The sequence below is a fragment of the Cucurbita pepo genome, chromosome LG04 (genome assembly GCF_002806865.2).
Source record: "Cucurbita pepo subsp. pepo cultivar mu-cu-16 chromosome LG04, ASM280686v2, whole genome shotgun sequence".
Lineage (NCBI taxonomy): Eukaryota > Viridiplantae > Streptophyta > Magnoliopsida > Cucurbitales > Cucurbitaceae > Cucurbita > Cucurbita pepo.
Genome location: NC_036641.1, coordinates 6,883,923 through 6,902,234, shown reverse-complemented (window position 1 = coordinate 6,902,234; position 18,312 = coordinate 6,883,923). Strand labels below are relative to the sequence as shown.

The 18,312-nt window shown below is 34.3% G+C and overlaps 4 protein-coding genes and 1 pseudogene across 4 annotated transcripts; all 5 read left to right on the top strand.

Moving 5' to 3' along the window:
* The first annotated feature begins 4,047 nt into the window (after positions 1 to 4,047).
* On the top strand, positions 4,048 to 4,395 carry LOC111792919. The gene has a single exon (XM_023674545.1). It carries the CDS (start codon positions 4,048 to 4,050, stop codon positions 4,393 to 4,395), a length of 348 nt encoding a protein of 115 aa, XP_023530313.1.
* Positions 4,396 to 7,307: 2,912 nt separating this feature from the next.
* On the top strand, positions 7,308 to 7,961 carry LOC111792540 (glycine-rich protein DC7.1-like). Its single transcript, XM_023674057.1, has 2 exons — positions 7,308 to 7,458; positions 7,556 to 7,961. The coding sequence occupies exons 1-2, from the start codon at positions 7,347 to 7,349 to the stop codon at positions 7,744 to 7,746; spliced, it is 303 nt and encodes a 100-aa protein (XP_023529825.1). The 5' UTR covers positions 7,308 to 7,346; the 3' UTR covers positions 7,747 to 7,961.
* Positions 7,962 to 9,525: 1,564 nt separating this feature from the next.
* Positions 9,526 to 9,971, top strand: LOC111792537 (annotated as a pseudogene).
* A 2,505-nt stretch (positions 9,972 to 12,476) lies between these two features.
* Positions 12,477 to 13,099, top strand: LOC111792544 (glycine-rich protein DC7.1-like). Its single transcript, XM_023674060.1, has 2 exons — positions 12,477 to 12,641; positions 12,725 to 13,099. The coding sequence occupies exons 1-2, from the start codon at positions 12,542 to 12,544 to the stop codon at positions 12,907 to 12,909; spliced, it is 285 nt and encodes a 94-aa protein (XP_023529828.1). The 5' UTR covers positions 12,477 to 12,541; the 3' UTR covers positions 12,910 to 13,099.
* Positions 13,100 to 15,560: 2,461 nt separating this feature from the next.
* On the top strand, positions 15,561 to 15,860 carry LOC111792918 (glycine-rich protein DC7.1-like). The gene has a single exon (XM_023674544.1). The coding sequence runs from the start codon at positions 15,561 to 15,563 to the stop codon at positions 15,858 to 15,860; it is 300 nt and encodes a 99-aa protein (XP_023530312.1).
* Positions 15,861 to 18,312: the final 2,452 nt, after the last annotated feature.

Genomic DNA, 18,312 nt, shown 5'->3' with positions numbered 1-18,312 from the left:
TTATGAATTTTGAGCAAATCCTATCAATTAAGTTTATGAATTTTCAATACTTATCTGATTTAGATTTTTCATTGCAAATATTTGACGATTTTCAAGTGAATAGTTAGATTGATGTATTGAACAAATTTCAAATTGACTCTCATATGGGTTTAAATATATTTTATTAATCAATTTTCATTTCTTGACGGTAGGTCACCCTACCCTACTAAGGATCTATAGTTGAACTCACATGCGTGATAGGACAAATTGTTTCTATTGATATAATCGCTAAACGCAAGTTGATCCTTCACAAATTGTTCGTAATTATAACTAGGTCAAAATTTCATTTTACACATCATTACATCTTTTAAAGTACCATTCATTCCTTACTTAACAATTTGTTTATCATCCAACTATAAATTAAATTCCTCTCGGGCCAATGAGAGGATGGGACCATTGTTAAGTCCCAAAATTAACACTTAATGAAACTATTCATCTACTTCTCCTATGTGGGTAGACATATTGAATCCGCTACAAAAACAATTCCCATTCATACAAATCAAAGAATAAGTTCTCACAGGTAGAAGTTCTTAACTCAATTGAGATTAAAATTGGGTTGCATATGGTCATCCTATGAAATATTAATCTTCATAATTAACAAATTTACAAAAAAAAAGATTAAATATTTCATGGTTTAGTCATATACAAACTTATTATATATGATATCTCCACTTACATGTCTCTATATGAACAATTTAGATCAAATCATTTGTGACGATTACAAAGTTGGTTGTATTAGTAGCGTTACCAAGATAAGACACTTGACTTTATGATAATTATAAACCCTTTAAGTTATTACTTGAATATGATATTCACACCTACAATATTAAGTGCCATCTAAACAAAAATGTTGCATAAATAGGTTAGTAGTTCTTAAATTTTTAAACTATTTCAATTACTATGTTTAAGTTCCATATTATCCTATAGATTAATATTATTATCTATAAAATATCTTCCTATGTTCTTGAATAAATAATAAAACAACACTCGTTTCCTTTAATGTAAGACTTTTCCAAACAATAATGCAATCTATGCTTGGTACACTTTTGGTTATTCTTCCGACAGGTTTGATGGGCACTTAAGGGTTTTATTGATATAGTTACAACTTTGTATGTGTGTAAACTAATTTTTTTTCAAAGAAGGTAGGTCAAAAGACTTACCATGTGAGATCACATATTCGTAGGAGAGAAATGAAGCATTTTTTTGGAAAGGTGTGGAAACCTCTCACTAGTAGAGACATTTTAAAATTGTAAGATTGACGACAATACGTAATGGGTCAAACCAAACAATATCTCCTAGAGGTGGGCTTGAGTTATTAAAAATGGTATCAAAGCCAGACCCGGGCAGTGTGTTAACGAAAACGTTGACCCTCAGAGGTAGATTGTGAGATCTCACATTGATTGGAGAGAGAAACAAATCATTCCTTATAAAAGTGTGGAAACCTCTCTTTGGTAAAATACGTTTTAAAACCGTCAAGCTAATAAAGATGTGTAACAAGCCAAAGTTGATGATATTTACTAGCTATGAGCTCGTAAGATCCATACTGCCAAANAAAAAAAAAAAAAAAAAAAAAAAACAACCCACATGAAAAAGTTGGCAAATTTCTTAGCCGTTCTCTTTTAATATCTTAAATTTAATGAATTTAGTAGATATTGTCTGTTTTGGGTTTCTTCCTTTAAAAAATTTTCAGACCCTTATAAAAAGTGTTTAGTTCTGCTCCCCAACCGATATGAGATCTCACATTAAACTTGTTTCGAGATGCAGGAGCGGCCAAACGTAAACCCTACCCCATTTTTTACAGCTTAATCCCCATCAGACCCAATTGCAGTAATCCCAACCATTATCATAAATGCAGCTCAAAATCGGTCCCAAAACACCAAGATCACTGCGATACTAAGTCAAAAAAGTGCAATGATCCACAAAACTGAAGTGGAAACTAAGTAAATAAACTCACAACTATGTGGGTTTTAATTATGTTTTAATCTCTTTAAACCCTTCATCTCCTTCTTTACTTCCCATAATTATCCATCTTATGTGTTCTTGGATCTTTGTTGTGTGTATTGAATACTATTTATATGGTTACAAGTTCGGGAGATTTGTGTTTTATGTCGAGGATGCGCCGGTATAATTCATAACTCGATGAGTTTATATCATCTGTGAGGTTTTATCTAGAAAACGTTAATTTACATGTGTGCAACTTTTTTTTGATTTTCAAGTGAGTAGTTTAATTTTTCTAAAAAAACGTGCATACCTATGAGAATTGATGTATGAACGAGTTGTAAATTGATTTTCATATAACAATTTATAGGGCTAATCGATAGAATTATAACTTTGCATACGTGTAAATTATCGAATGAACTCTAAACTTTTAAATAGATATAAAATATAATTGTCAAACGTATAAAGTGATTTCAAGGTCCGAAAAAAAAATTAATTTGAAACTAGCCAAATTTTAGGATAAAAAAAAAAAAAAATTAGAGAAGCAATTGAGCAAGCTACCAATCAAACAAAATGATAAATTCAACTAGTGGGTGCTTTTTTCTCTACCTAAATTTCATTTGTCGGTCGTTATTAGGTTGAAAGTGTGAGATCTCATCTCGATTGGAGAGGAGAATGAAACATTTCTTATAAGGATTTAGAAACCAATTCGTATTAGACGCGTTTCAAAACTATGAGGTGGACAATATTTGCTAGCGATGAGCTTGAACTGTTATAAATGGTATCAGAGCCAGACACCAAGCGGTGTACTAGTAAGGACACTGTCTCCAAGGAGGGGTGTGATTATGAGATCTCATGGAATGGAGAGAGGAACGAAACATTTCTTAGAAGATGTGAAAATCTATTAGACACTTTTAAAAGTGTGAGGTTACAGCAAAACGTAACTGGCCAAAACAGACAATATCTGTTAACGGTTAGCTTGAATAGAAAAACTTAGATTAAATCAAGGATAGACTTTTGGTGACAATAGGGGAGGTCGTTCCCCAAGCAACAAGTACCACATACGAACAAAATATCGAGATGAAATTCTAACTTTTAAAATTAAAAAAAAAAAAAAAAATTAAAACTTATTTTAGTCTCTAAATTTTTGAAAGATGACAATAAATCTAGTTATAGCTATTGTTCTATCACCTAATATCTGCAAACTCAATATTCACCTTAATGAAGTGTCACTTATGAAAAATAACAATAGAAAAATATATAATTAAAAGTTTATTTATTAAAATGGAATAAATTTAACCAAACTAAACTTAATTAATTAAGATATATACAACTAAAATTATTAATAATTCTAATATATTTAAAACAAAATTTGCAATTTATTTAGATAATAAAAAAAAAAGGAAATAATCTAAAACAAATTTAAATGGAAAAATTCAAACTCAAATATATCATGCAAATAAGGACAATATTTTAAAGTATAAAATTCGGAGAAATTAAGGAAATAAATTCAAAACAATAAATAAAAATTATGAAGCATCATCTATTAATATTTTCCATTAAAGCTCAATTTCCATCCATTCCCATCCAAAAATACCTATAAAATTTTAAATTTTTTAATAATACCTTTAAATTTTTTTTTAAAAAAAATTATGATAAAAACCGTTAATAATTTATTTCAAAATACCGAAAACGCCCCTGAATTTTGAAAAGGGTTTCAAAAAGTACTCAAACTTCCAAATTTTCATTAATACTCTTAAATTCTTTAAAAACTTATATAAAAAAATACTTTTACCGTTAATAAAACCGTCACTACCCCATTTAAAAAAAAAATAAAAGTAATAAACGGTCGCTACCACATTTTAAAAATACCCATAAATTTTGTATTAGTACACTAAACCTAATTTTTTTTTTTTTTTGGGTAATTTCTTTAACATCTAATTAATAATAAGAAACCCTATATCAATAATTAACCAAACCCCTCTTCCCTAAAATAGCAATAGAAGTGGCCGCCAAGGGCTTTTATAAAATCTCCCTCCAAAGAATCATAAGCCATTAGGGTTTTTGAAGATGAGCGTAGAATTGCTAGACAGCGCCACCGTAGTGAGCTTCGTGGAGGACGAGGAAGCCTTCGGCGCCGCCATTAGGGAGCGTTTCAGGCACCTTGACGTCGACGGCGATGGCGCGCTGTCGTACACAGAGATGTTGAAGGAGTTTGGAAGCGATGAGGTTTGTTGTGCGTACGAAACGGAGTCGAATGGAAAAGTTGATTTGGAGAAGTTCATGAGGGGAATGAAGAAGATGATGATGGCCATTGCTGAGGGATTAGGGTTCTTGCCGATTCATATGGCGCTGCAAAAAGATGGGTTGTTGATGAAAGCTGTTCAGAGAGAAGCCGCCGCCATGGTAGATGCTTGAATTGTTCTTGTTCTTGTTCTTTATTTTTTTTACTAGTTCTTTAAAACAATTTTACTAGGAATATGTCATCTTCTCTATCAAAAGTTTTTAAGTTTCAATTCTATACTTTTCACAATTTTGATTCATTCTTTTGTTTTTATATATAATATTTTATTAGATTAAATAGAATAGCTCTAATTCAATGTGTTAATTCATGTACTCGCGTGTTTACTGGCTTCTGCCTTGGTTTGACCTTAAACTATTTCTTATTGGGAGGGGTATCACTATAATATAATTTGTAAGGACCCAAAACTATTTCTTATTGGGAGGAGTATCACTATAATATAATTTGTAAGGACCCATTCCTAACATTTAGAAACATTTAGATCAGGATTCAAAATTTGGATTATTTCCCTACATACACCCTCACAAATCAACATAGATCCTTTCAACATGCTATGCCATCACTCACGTGCATCTTAGAAAAATCTATGTCATCGCTCGCAATCGCTCGCATGCAACTTAGGGAAATCTATGCCATCGCTCGCGTGCAACTTAGGGAAATCTATGCCATCGCTCGCGTGCAACTTAGGGAAAACTTAGGGAAATCTATGCCATCGCTCGCGTGCATCCTGGGAAATCTATGCCATCGCTCGCGTGCATCCTGGGAAATCTATGCCATCGCTCGCGTGCATCCTGGGAAATCTATGCCATCGCTCGCGTGCATCCTAGGAAAATCTTTAAAAGGTCATCTAATATAGAATTGCTCCAAGTATTTAACTTTCCATGATTGAGCTCTCGAAAAAGAAAGTGCACCTTATGTTTATGATTAACCTATTGAAAAGAAGATGCACCTCATTGTGAAAAGATAATAGATAGTAACTTTAATTTTTTCTTCAAGTTTCTTAGTTATATTTATTTTCATTAGATAGTAACTTTAATTTTTTCTTCTCATCATCACTCTTATTCAGATATGGTCTTGATTTATTTATGTATCTCTCCTTGGTGTCACATGTTAGGTAGAGTTCACCCTAAGATACACATCTAGATACACATCTTACCAATTTAGATACACGTCTCCCAATAAAACAATATAATTACTGATTTAATATTAATAGCTATTTTATTATTTTTATTTACTATCTAAATTCTGACCTAAAAATTAAAAATTATAAGTGTAAACTTGAATATTATTTGAATGGCACATTTTAAAAAAAATATAAAAAAAAAAAATAAATTAAAAGGCCTATAGTAAATTAATAAGATTGATTTTCTGGATAATATTACCTACTTTATCATAAATACAAATGACTTGATCTGAATAATTCATATGAAGGCATATGAGTGAGAGTAATGAGTTTGTATAAGATCCAATCTCAAAATATTTATTCAATCTTTACAAATTTATCAATTGAGAAAATTAATATTTCAACATAATCATCCTATGCTACTCAATCTCAACTGACCCTATTCTAGACTGCATACGTGCTATCTTGTAACGGCCCGGTTTCCACACACTATCACAATTCACCTCCTTCAGGGCTTAACATCTTTGTTTACACTTGTTCCTTTCTCTAATCGATGTGGGACTCTACCAAATTCACCTCCTTCAGGGCCCAATGTCCTTGCTGGCACACAACCTCGTATCTACTCATTCGGGGGATAGCCTCCTATAGTTTTCTTTTGGTTTTTCCTTTCAAGTTTCCCCTCAGAGCTTTAAAACGAGTCTGTTAAGAGAAAATTTCCACATCCTTATAAAGGGTGTTTTGTTCTCCTTTCCTGCCCAACGTGGGATATCNTTCGGCCCTTTTTGTCCTTTTGCAATCATCGCTCCTCCCTTTGTATATAGTATTAATTGCATTCATAAAATGTATTGTATTAAGTGCGTTTAAGAGTCTGAAATGAAAGGACCTGACATACTTCATTTCGTAGCAGTGCCAACCAAATTTGACTATGCTAGCTCCCTATTTCGAACATAATTTTAAAAAGACACAAAATGAAGTTTTCAAATAGTCTTAGAAATGGATTGGACATAGTTTTGAGATTTATTTGAAATGAATTATTAATATGATGGGTCAGATCACCCCACCATGTTACACAAGATGTTGCCCCATCCTTGTAAATGAAATAATCTCCATGAGAAGCTGTGCCTGACATAAACAATGATGTACTAGAACCCACTAGATTAATGCAAGGATCCACTTTTGATTTGCACAATGAATATCCATTTCAAAGTTTACCCTTGAGCCAATACCCTTGAGTCAAATTTTTTTTTTTTTTTCTCTTCTTTGGTTCATAACCGCCTAGACTCACCACTAGTAGATATTGTCTCCTTTTGTGTTTTTCCTTTCAAACTTCTCCTCAAAGTTTTTAAAATGTGTTTGCTAGGGAGAGATTTTCACACCCTTAGAAAGAATACATGTTCCTCCCCAACTAATGTGGGATCTCACAGGTCCACTTGCATGAAAATAATTTGACAGAACGATATTTAGACATGTCGACTTTTCGTCTAAAATTCTAACGAGTTTTGAACTTTAAAATAGTTTTAAAACAGTTGAGAGATGTCGATTTGAATTTAAAGTTGCACGATGATAACCAGTGTGTTGATGATTGTGGGGAGGAGTCTCATTGGCTAATTAAAGATTTGATCATGGGTTTATAAGTAAATAATACTTCGAGGCTTTTAAAAAAATTTAAATGCAAAATCATGAGAACTTATCATACCATTGTAGAGGTTCGTAGTCGTGAAACATTATTTTTCCCTACGGATAAGATTTTGAAGAGAGCTGAGTCATTTCAAAATGTTTTTCAGTTGGTTCATTAACACCCAACTAAATTATGGGTCAGTCATAAATCCCCATGTCATAATTCAACTCATCTCTTTTACTCTTTATGCCTATAAATACTTCAAGAAGGATGCAAATCTTACTCATCCCATCTCAAAAAATCAATCTTTACTACACACAAAAAAAATGAGCTCCAAGGCTTTTGTTTTCCTCGGCCTTCTTTTCGCCTTTGTTCTCCTCATCTCTTCGAACGTGGCTGCGAGCGACCTCGCACACACCTCGGTCAAGACCGAAAATGGTGAGTCTCACATGATAAGATTCTATGACACTAAAAATCTTGACCGTAATGTTTAGCTTTGTTTAACTTCGAGTTAATTTTAATGATAATGTTGTAGTGGCTACAATGGAGACCAATGGCGTAGAGGATGCCAAGTATGGAGGATATGATAGGGGCTACCGTCGTGGTCGCTACGACCATGGCGGCCATGATGGGCACGGTCATGGTGGCTACCGTTGCAGGCATGGTTGGTGCCGCTACCGGTGCTGCAGCTACGCCGGTGAAGTGGTGGAGGGTGCAAAGCCATAAGGCATAGTGGATGTGCTGAAATAATGAAATGGTTTAATGTTTGAGAAATAAATGCATGGGGAATGGAATGCCTCGGCTGTTCTTTCTCCATGTTTGGTTTTTAGTGTGTTTCTGTTTTGCAAATCCGATTTCTATCTCCATAACTTGAGCATAGTTCAATCGTTGAAAATATCTATCTAAGTAAGCGGTAATTAGGAGATATTTATTTCTTTGAAGTTCACAAAAACATCATCGTTTTGGCAACTTGTACGTCCATAAACTCCAAACTCTTCGCCCACTATGATAACAAGAAAAAACCAAATCAAATTCAAACGACACTAAGTCCACACATTGTCCCCCTTTCGCCATTTCCTATGTTTATAAAAATGTTCATAAGCTTGACACCATGCCAAAATAAAATGATTGATTATCCTTGCGTTTCCATTTCACTCTACCTACTTTTATAGGTTGATAGAAGCGAAACCAACTAATCTATTGATTTTCTGGTATGTATCGTCGTCTGTTAGGGAGAGATTTCTAAACTCTTACGAAAGATGTTTCGTTTTCCTCTCCAATCGATATGAGATCTCACAATCCATCTCTCTTGGAGGCCTAGCATTCTCGTTGACACACCGCTCGGTATCTCACTATGATACCATTTGTAACCGTTCAAGCCCACCGTTAGCCGATATTGTCCGCTTTTGCCTGTTATGTATCGCTGTCAACCTCATAATTTTTAGAATGTGTCTGTTAAGGAGAGATTTCCACACTCTTATAAAAAAATGTTTTGTTCCGCTCTCTAACCGATGTTAAATCTCACACTCTCTATTTTCTTCTTCACTCCACCCTTAGATTTGAGGTCGAAATCAATACCAATAGAGTAATTAGCTAAAGGACATCCCTAGTTTTGAAGCATGACTATATATGTATAGTATTAATGGTATTAACTACATTTAAGGGCTCTTTTGTGGCCTTTCTCTAACACGCCGGCCATATTTGAGTATTAAATTTTAGGAAGAACAAAAGATGTTGCCAACTGACCCCATGTTACACTAGTGGTTATCCTCATCTCTGCAGCTGAAATAGTGTCCCCAATAAGCTTTGCTCTGACATAAACACCGATGAATTAGACCCCTCTTAATAAATGCTAAGAACTACTTCTGAATTTCTCAATCAATATGCCAATTTGAAAGTTTGAAAATGGTGCACCTACATTTATTAAAAAGAGTTTTAGGCATTAGAAAAGGCTTACCTTCTCTTTGAGTTAAAAAGAGAGCGCTCACCCATTCTATCTCGATCATATCATCTTTCTAATATCGTTCCATTTTTTGTAGTTACGTTCTTTGATTTCAACTAATCATCCACTCGGATACCTTTGTTGAAAGATCAATTTTTTCTTACCACTAGATCATGTGAACCTTTTATGTTGTCGTTGAACTGTCTAAATCCACGGTTAGTACATGTTGTTTGCTTTGGCTCATTCTGTATTGTTGTCATCCGTCTTACAATTTTAAAATGCTTCTACCAAAGAGAGATTTTCACACCCATCTCTCCAACCAATCATAGATACTGTGAGATCCCACATGAGTTGGAGAGAGTAACAAAACATTTTTTATAAATGTATGGAAACCCGATTTAAAATCATAAGGCTGATGACAATACATAACGGATTAAAGTGGACAATATATACCACCAGTGGGTTTGAACTATTACATAGCCTCTCTGTTGATGCCTATAAATACGTTTGGAGTGATGCACATCTTATTCATCACATCTTCGAAAACAAATCTCTTACTACACACAAAAATGAGTTCCAAGGCTTTTGTTTTCCTCGGTCTTTCTTTTCGCCTTTCTTCTCCTCATCTCTTCCGAGGTGTCCAATAGAGACCTGGCGAAGACCTCGGAAACGGACAATGGTGAGTCTTATCGTATAAAAACTTTCTTTAAAAAATGTGAAATGTTTATTTATTGATAAATTTTTATGTTGTAGAGGTGAGGTTGGAGATCAATAGCATAGAGGATGCCAAATATGATAGAGGTTATGGAGGCCATGATCATGGTGGTTACCACGGTGGTGGTTACGGCGGCCGTGGAGGTTATGGCCATGGTGGCTACGGCGGCCACAATGGGCACGGTTGCCGGTATGGTCGATGTTGCTACAGGTGCTGCAGCTACCCTGGTGAAGTGGTGGAGGGTGCAAAGCCCTAAGGTTTGTGCTTGGTTAGTGTGTGAGTGAAGTTTGAGTAATAAATGCATGGGGAATGGAATGGATTAGGTTTTCTTTTGTATTTGGTTTTTATTGTACGCTAGAAATTTGAAGTCACGCCGATCAAATCAAGACGTTTTTGGGTATCTCTATAACGTGAACATATTTCAATTTTATATATAGAAATGAAGATATAATATTACTTAACCTTATTTGAATTCGAAAGAGAATAAAAGTTACTATTTTGGTAAATTATTCAATATGATTGGTTGCTACAACTTTTAAAAATGTTACGAGAACGTACCATTGGCAGCTGATAATTTTACGACATTAGATGAAAAAGAGAAAGACGGTAAAAATATTTCAAATATGGATATGGACGACATTAATAAATTTATAGATTTTTAAATCAACTCTAACAAGTATATACAACTATATTATGATCGCTTCATTCAATGAGTTTTCTAATTGTAGATGGGAGAAAATAAAATTTTCTTCGAGAAAATTCGATACTCGAAGTTAATCTATCATATAAACATACAATTATGTTAAAATACTTATTATTAATATTATATTCATTTAGCTGTATTTTATTACTGTGTATCAAAATTTTATGGTGTAATAGAAATGTTAGATTCATTCTCGTGTGATATGAAAGGAAAAAATTTTCAAGTGTCACAATTATCCTCGACCGTTCAAAAGTTTTCAAAAATACCTTTGTAAAAAAAATGTCTCTTGTTCGTGTTCTTCTCTCATAAATTCTTCCTTTACGAGGAAACGAATGAGAAGTTTTGCTTATTTGCTTGGTTTCAACGAAGTAAAAAAAATTTTGAACGGTCGAAGATAATTGTGACACTTGAGTTAATTCTCCAACTATGTGCAATCCACCTTGTTTTGAAAATGGGAATAAAACATTTCTTATGAGGGTGAGGAAACTTCTCTTTAATAGATGTGTTTTAAACCATGCGGCCTACGACGATACGTAACGGACTAAAACGGATAATATCTACTAATAGTAAGCTTGAGTTGTTACAAATGTAAGAGCTAGTCACAGGGCAATATGCTAGTGAGAACGCTGAGACCTCAAGAGCGTGGATGGAGAGATCCTACATCGGTTGAAGAGGGGAACGAAAAATTTCTTATAAGAGTATGGAAACCCTATTTACTAGATGCGTTTTAAAACTATGAGGTTAACGACGATATGTAATAGGCTAAAGCAGATAATATCCATTAGTGGTACTTGAAATATGTTTTGTATTATGAAAACTACGAGTTTATATAGACCAGAGAGATTGTGAACTAATTGTGTCTTTCCAATAACTTTGGTTTACTTTGCTTACCTGCATATTTCAAATGTTTGAAAACATGAAAAATAGCGAAAATTTTCATCTTAAACCGAAAAAGGAAATGAAAAGTTTTACGAAAATGAAAATTGAAACGAGTCGAGGACGAAAATGCCCCTCCACATGGATATCTCTTTTATCTCTAATTTGATAACATGTGCATTAACTAAATAGGCATATTTGAAAACGACAACGTCAAATAATAAATCAAACTTAATGGCCATTGTTTATTATTGATTGGACATTCAACCACCAAAACCCAAATTATTTTCCATTGCACGAGTAGCTGCCTAGTTTACCAAGTGGATGAAATTTTTTTAAAATCCTCCTTGGGATAGAGCTTGCATGGAATACTAATTTTAATATTAACAAATATACTTCTATTAAAATAAAACGTGTAAATAATTTACGTAGATAAAATTAAAAAAACGTACGTGACATCATCTATAGCTATGTAGAAGATTTATTTATTTAATATGAATCTATGTCGTTAAAATCATTTTCTATATATCCAACCACGTGTCCATGAATGTGAATAATGTTGTATATAATGTCATGTGTATCTTTCCATTTTTACACGTTATCCACCATATAATTCTATTGTATTTGTAACAATCCTAGATTTTACTAACGTAACCATTTTATGCGTAAATAAGGGGGTGGATATCGACCGGTATGTCAGCGAGGACGTTGGACCCTGAATGAGGGTGGATTGTAAGATCCCACATCGATTGAAGAGAAGAACGAGTGCCAACGAGAACGCTAGGCCCCAAAGGTGGATGAATTGTGAGATTCCACATCAATTAGAGAAAATAATGAGTGCTAGCAAGAACACTGGACTCTAAAGATGGGTGGATTGTGAGATTCTACATCGTTTGGAGAAGTGAACAAAGCATTCTTTATAAAGGTGTGGAAACCTCTCCGAACATACGCGTTTTAAAAACGTTGAAAGGAATCTGAAAAGAAAAGTCTAAAGAGGACAGTGAAGACAATAATTTTAAAAAAATTAAGAATAAAAATATTTTAAAAAAAAAATTAGGTGGCTATCCATTCAAATTTTTGAAGAAATATCAACTAAACTCATCTCCAAACAAAATTGAAGCCATTGTACACCAACTCAACTATATAGTAGGGACAATCTTTAATTGCCATTTAAATCCAATGAAACCCATCTTCCTATCTTCTCCTATAAATACATTCAAAATTCTACTACTCTTCTCATCTCTTCTACAACTTTCTCTATATTTCTTTAGCTCGAGCGTTTACAATGAATTCTAAAGCTTTCATCATCCTCGGTCTCCTTTTCGCCGTTGTCATCCTCCTCTCCTCGGAGGAGGCTTCAGCTACCGCAAGAGGTCTAAAGAGCGGTAAAATTTTACTCCATATGTTCGTTCGATGATATCGTTAATGATTACATTTAAATTATGGACTTAGCTTACTATTCCTACAGTTGAAGAAGTCGTGATGGAGACTAACGGAGATGGAATCGAGGATGACAAGCGTCGTTTCGGGGGAGGCCACCATGGGCACAGACATCACCACAGGCACCACCACAGGCACCGCCACCATTGTCGTCACGGTTGCTCGGCTGATGAGGATGTTAATGAAGATCCACAAGCCAAGCCTAACAATTGAAAATGGTGTTGGTTCAAGTCAATGTTATAGTGATTATTATGCTTGAGTTGTTAAGGCTTGTTCGTGTCCATGTAAGCTTGCCCAACTACAAGGGCATTAGTTAATCTCTAATAAAGAGATTAATTGTGTGTATTTTGAGCTTTATTGTATAAGTTAATTAAATAATCATGTGAAATATTGTTCCTAATAATTTCTTTCTTCTAATTCTAACACTTTTTTATATTCTTTTTATATACTTTTTATAATTTAACTTAGCCTTAATAATTCATTTTTATGACTAGTATATCAATTATCGATGATGCAACATGTTTCTCTCTTGATTGAAGGTGCATGTATAATAAGATATATATAACAGGTCGTAGTAGACAAATTATTCAATCAGACAGTACTACGATTAAGGTTGTCTTATTAAGACTATCAAAGGTAAATCTTAAAATTTGTTTCTTTTTTAATGCTTGTTGATATCCAACGTTGGAAGAGAAGAACAAAACATTCCTTATAACAGTGTACAAACCTCTCCCTAATAGATGTATTTTAAAACTGTGAGGCTGCCGGCAATGTGTAACGGGTCAAAGCGGACAATATTTGTTAGCGGTGAGTTTTGGCTGTTATAAATGGTATCAAAGCCACCTCGTGGTGTGCTAACGAGGACGCTGGGCTCCAAAGGGGTGGATTGTGAGATCCCACATTGGTTAGAGAGAAGAACGAAACATTTCTTATAAGGGTGTGGAAATTTCTCCTAACGAACTCGTTTTAAAACTGTGAGGCTGATGACTTCACTTTTCAAATTATAACCCTATTTGTAAGGTACCATACTAGTGGAAAAATTTATTCCCAAGTTATATGCCATAAATATTATCACTATTATTGTTGTGTTTTTATTGATGGCTAGCCCATACATTGCAAACATATTCCAAAAGTTATTCTAACCTTATTTCCTAAAATATTTTTTAAGAACGGGCGGAAGACAATATTTTAGAACAGGCCAAAGACTTGAACATATATCGTTGTTATAAAGGTGGCCCACGTTTTAGTTGACTGACTTACTCTCCTTCTCTCCCTCTCTCACTTTCAATATTCGTCCTCGACTTGCTTAGTTAATGGAGAAAAACTTATCTTCACTCCCTCCCCATTTTCTGATTAAACGGAATTCTCTCCCATGTTCGAGGTAGCTTCCTACAGGACCTTGACCTCGGAGGCTAAATAGACCTATAGTTATGAATTTGAGAATTCATTAACTATTAAAAAAATGATATATGTGTTCGAGCTTTGACTTGACAAAACATATTATTCAATATTACTTTTAGGTGACTTGTATTTCTCATCACTTTCGTTGTTGCTAATTCATCATCATTAAAAGGATCATTTCTAAATTTGAAATAACATGTCACATGAATATCGTATTCTTTTCAGAACTATATATTATGTTCATAAGTTAAATGTTTATCAAAAGTAATAATATCTATGGCGTCACATCAAAAAGATTAAAAAAAGCATTACATTTTTTAAGATATGTGAATTACTTGTAATTAATCTTAAGCTAAAACACTACTATAGTCATAAAGTCCAAAGGACATAATAATAGAATTTGGTGTGAAATTAGTCCCTTTTTTCTTTTTAAATTTTCTATGATTGACTAGATATGGGTGGAAGAAGGACCATTTAATACAATAATTGACATCTACCTCTACCAAACGACATAATAATTTACCTTTTGAAAGAATGGAACACAACTCTCCGAGAAAAAAAGAAAAATTATACACCAAGTTAGAAGATTTACAACTATGTAGAAAATGAAGATCGGTATCTCTATTTATTTTATTTCAAAAGATATCGTCACATTAATTTACATAATCAATTTTTACTATCAGTTGCCATGTCAATTTACATAGATGATATTATAAATCGTATCATGTGTATTTTCAATTTCTACGTTTTAACTTTGTTGCATCATTTTTTGTTCTTATTTTAATGAAAAAAAAAACCCTTCCATCAACTGTTTTAGAACGAATTTTGAAGTTAGAAAGTAATAGTATATACGGATTGGATGGGATTAGAAAATCTTTCGGACCAAATCAAAACTTCAGATTGGTTAGGTTGGTGACTCGAGCAATTCCAATAGAATTTACAACTCATCACAAGTTACAACACATCACCAACTATTTACAAACATCAAATATTCTTAATCCCGGTAATGATTTAAAAAATAGGGTTAATAGGATTATAACTTGACCAAAAAAATATGTCAACGAGCGAATTGCCCTAGATTTTTCAGTTTTTCAAAAGTTCAACCTATCCAACCAAAAAAATCTAACTCAACCTAACTTTTATGGTTTGGATTAGATAATCTGTTAGTTGTCAGTTCTCCACAATGGCATGATATTATCCACTTTGAGCATAAGTTCTCGTAGCTTTGCTTTGCGCTCCCCCAAAATGCGTCATACCAATGGAGATGTATCCTTACTTATAAACTCATGATCATTTCCTAAATTAGTCAACGTGGAATTCCGCGACAATCTTGGACATTAGGTCAAAAAGGTAAACTTTTTAATTTGGTTGATTTTGCCATTTCCACCTTTAAATAGATTAAGAAAGGGTGCAAGATCTCCTCATTCCCTCTCCAAATTACAAGTTTTTAGAGAAACAAAGAAATGAGTTCCAATTTCATTAAGGCATTTGCTTTTCTGGGTCTTGTCTTGGCCATCGTCGTGGTCGACATCTCCTCAGAAGTGGCCGCAAGAGACCTTTTACAGACCAAGTATAGCCGAGGAGATAACGGCAGCGGCAGTGGCGTCGATGACAACCCCGGCTGTGGTAATTACATTGACAGTTGCAGGGGTCACGGTCCTGTTGGTGGTTGCCAGCATGGTTGCTGCGGCACCAAAAACGGCGGCCGGTGCAGCAAGTGCTGCAGCAATGTTAGTGAAGTTGGTGAATTCATCAAATCTTAAAGGGTTGGTTCGTGCAACAAATTTAGAGATAGAAACGAGGAAGCGTTCTTAATACATTAAGAATGATGCTCTGATATCATCTTAAGAATAAGAAATAAAAGTGAGAATGAAAGTCTCAAAAATATAAGTGGGATCAAAAGTACTCGTTAATCAAATCTTAACGGATTTGGTTAAGAATTATAAAATATATTTCAATATAATACCCATAGTAAAAGATTTATGGATGTAGTTATAGAGATAATATATTTCTTTGTCTACCTTTTCTAACTTGCTCTTATTTTTTATTTGCAATTCTAATTTAAATATAATTAATTAATTAATAGATTTCATATCCGTTAGAGAGAAAAAACAGAACCATTTCTTACAAGGGTGTGAAAACCTTTCACTAACAGATGCATTTCAAAACCGTGAAATTAACGGCGATACGTAACGGGCCGAAGCGGACAATATTTGTTAGTGGTGAGATTGAGCTGTTATAAATGGTATCAGAGTTAGGCACTGGGAGGTGTGTTAGCGAAGACACTCGCCCAAGGGATGGATTGTGAGAACCCATATCGATTGGAGAGGAGAATGTTTTAAAACCGTGAGACTGACGACGATATGTAACGAGCCAAAGTGGACACCTCAAGGGGGTGGATTGTGAGATCCCACATCAGTTTGAGAGAGGAACATTTTAAAATTATGATGCTAACAACGATATGTAACGAGTCAAAGCAGATAATATATGTTAGCGGTGAGATTGAGCTGTTACAGGCACTGGGAGGTGTGTCAGCGAAGACGCTGGCCCCCAAGGGATGGATTGTGAGAACCCACATCGATTGGAGAGGAGAACGTTTAAAACTGTGAGGCTGACGACGATATGTAACGGGCCAAAGCAAACACCTCAAGGGGGGTGGATTGTGAGATCCCACATTAGAGAGATGAACATTTTAAAACTATAATGCTAATGACGATACATAACGGTTCAAAGCAAATAATATCTGTCAGCGATGGGCTGAGAGTGAATTATGAGATATGATATTTTGAATTATTTTGAACGTCCCTTGTCTTTAATTTAATTTAATTTTTTTCTTTTCAAATATTTTTATTAATATATTCTTGACTTGTAAGTCAACTTACTCAAAGACCATTTAATACAAAAATTGAAAGCTACCTAACCAATGCCAATAATATTTTAACCTACACGAGTCTTAAAAATATCATCGACTTTTAATAGTGGATATGTGAGATCCCACGTTGGTTGGAGAGGAAAACAAATCATTTCTTATAATGGTTTGGAAATCTTTCTCCATTCGATGCGTTTTAACGAACCAAAGCGGACAATATCTTCTATATTATGTTTTAAAACTGTGAGACTGACGACGATACGTAATAGGTCAAAGCGGACAATATCTCCTATATCATACAGGATGGATATGAAAACTTGATAACGGGGTTCAAATAAAATCGAGAAAATTAACTAAAAGTTCTAGTTAGGCTAGTATTGTTGAATGTGATGATAGTGATGATCCGTTAATTGCTTCTGATAATAACTTAGACTCGTCTAGTGAATAGATTATGGATTCAAAACGTTTGTTTCATATCATAATAAGGATTAATCTTCAACATACGATACAACGTTTAAAGGTGCAATATTGATTAGAAATATACATCTTGTAAGAAATATTTGATTAATTTTCCAAGTAAGAAATACGTGAGATTTCATATTGGTTGGAGAGGGTAACGAAACATTCTTACAAGATTGTAAAAATCTTTCCCTAGTCCAAAGAGGATAGTATCGTTAGTGGTGGGCTTGAATTGTTACAAATGATATCAAAGTCAAACACGGAGCCCCCAAGAAGAGTGGATTATGAGGTTCCCTACTCCCCTCAATGAAAAGTTCAAAGAGAATAATATCTGTTAGCGGTGGGCTTGAGCTGTTACAAATGGTATCAAAACCAAACACGGAGCCCCCAAGGAGAGTGGATTGTGAGATTCCCCACTCCTATCAAGGAAAAGTTAAAAAAGGATAATATGTGTTAACGATGGGCTTGAGCTGTTACAAATAATATCAGAGCCAAACACGGAGCCTCCAAGAAGAGAGGATTATGATGTTCCCCACTCCCCTCAAGGAAAAGTTCAAAGAGAATAATATATGTTAGCGGTGGGCTTGAGCTGTTACAAATGGTATCAAAGCCAAACACGGAGCCTCCAATAAGAGTGGATTATGAGGTTCCCCACTCCCCTCAAGGAAAAGTTGAAAGAGAATAATATTTACTAGCGGTGGGCTTGAGCTGTTACAAATGGTATCAGAGCCAAACACGGAGCCCCCAAGGAGGGTGGATTGTGAGATTCCCCACTCATCTCAAAGTTCAAAGAGGATAATATCTGTTAGCGGTAGACTTGAGTTATTACAAATGGTATCAGAGCCAAATACGGAGACCTCAAAGAGAGTGGATTATGAGATTCTCCA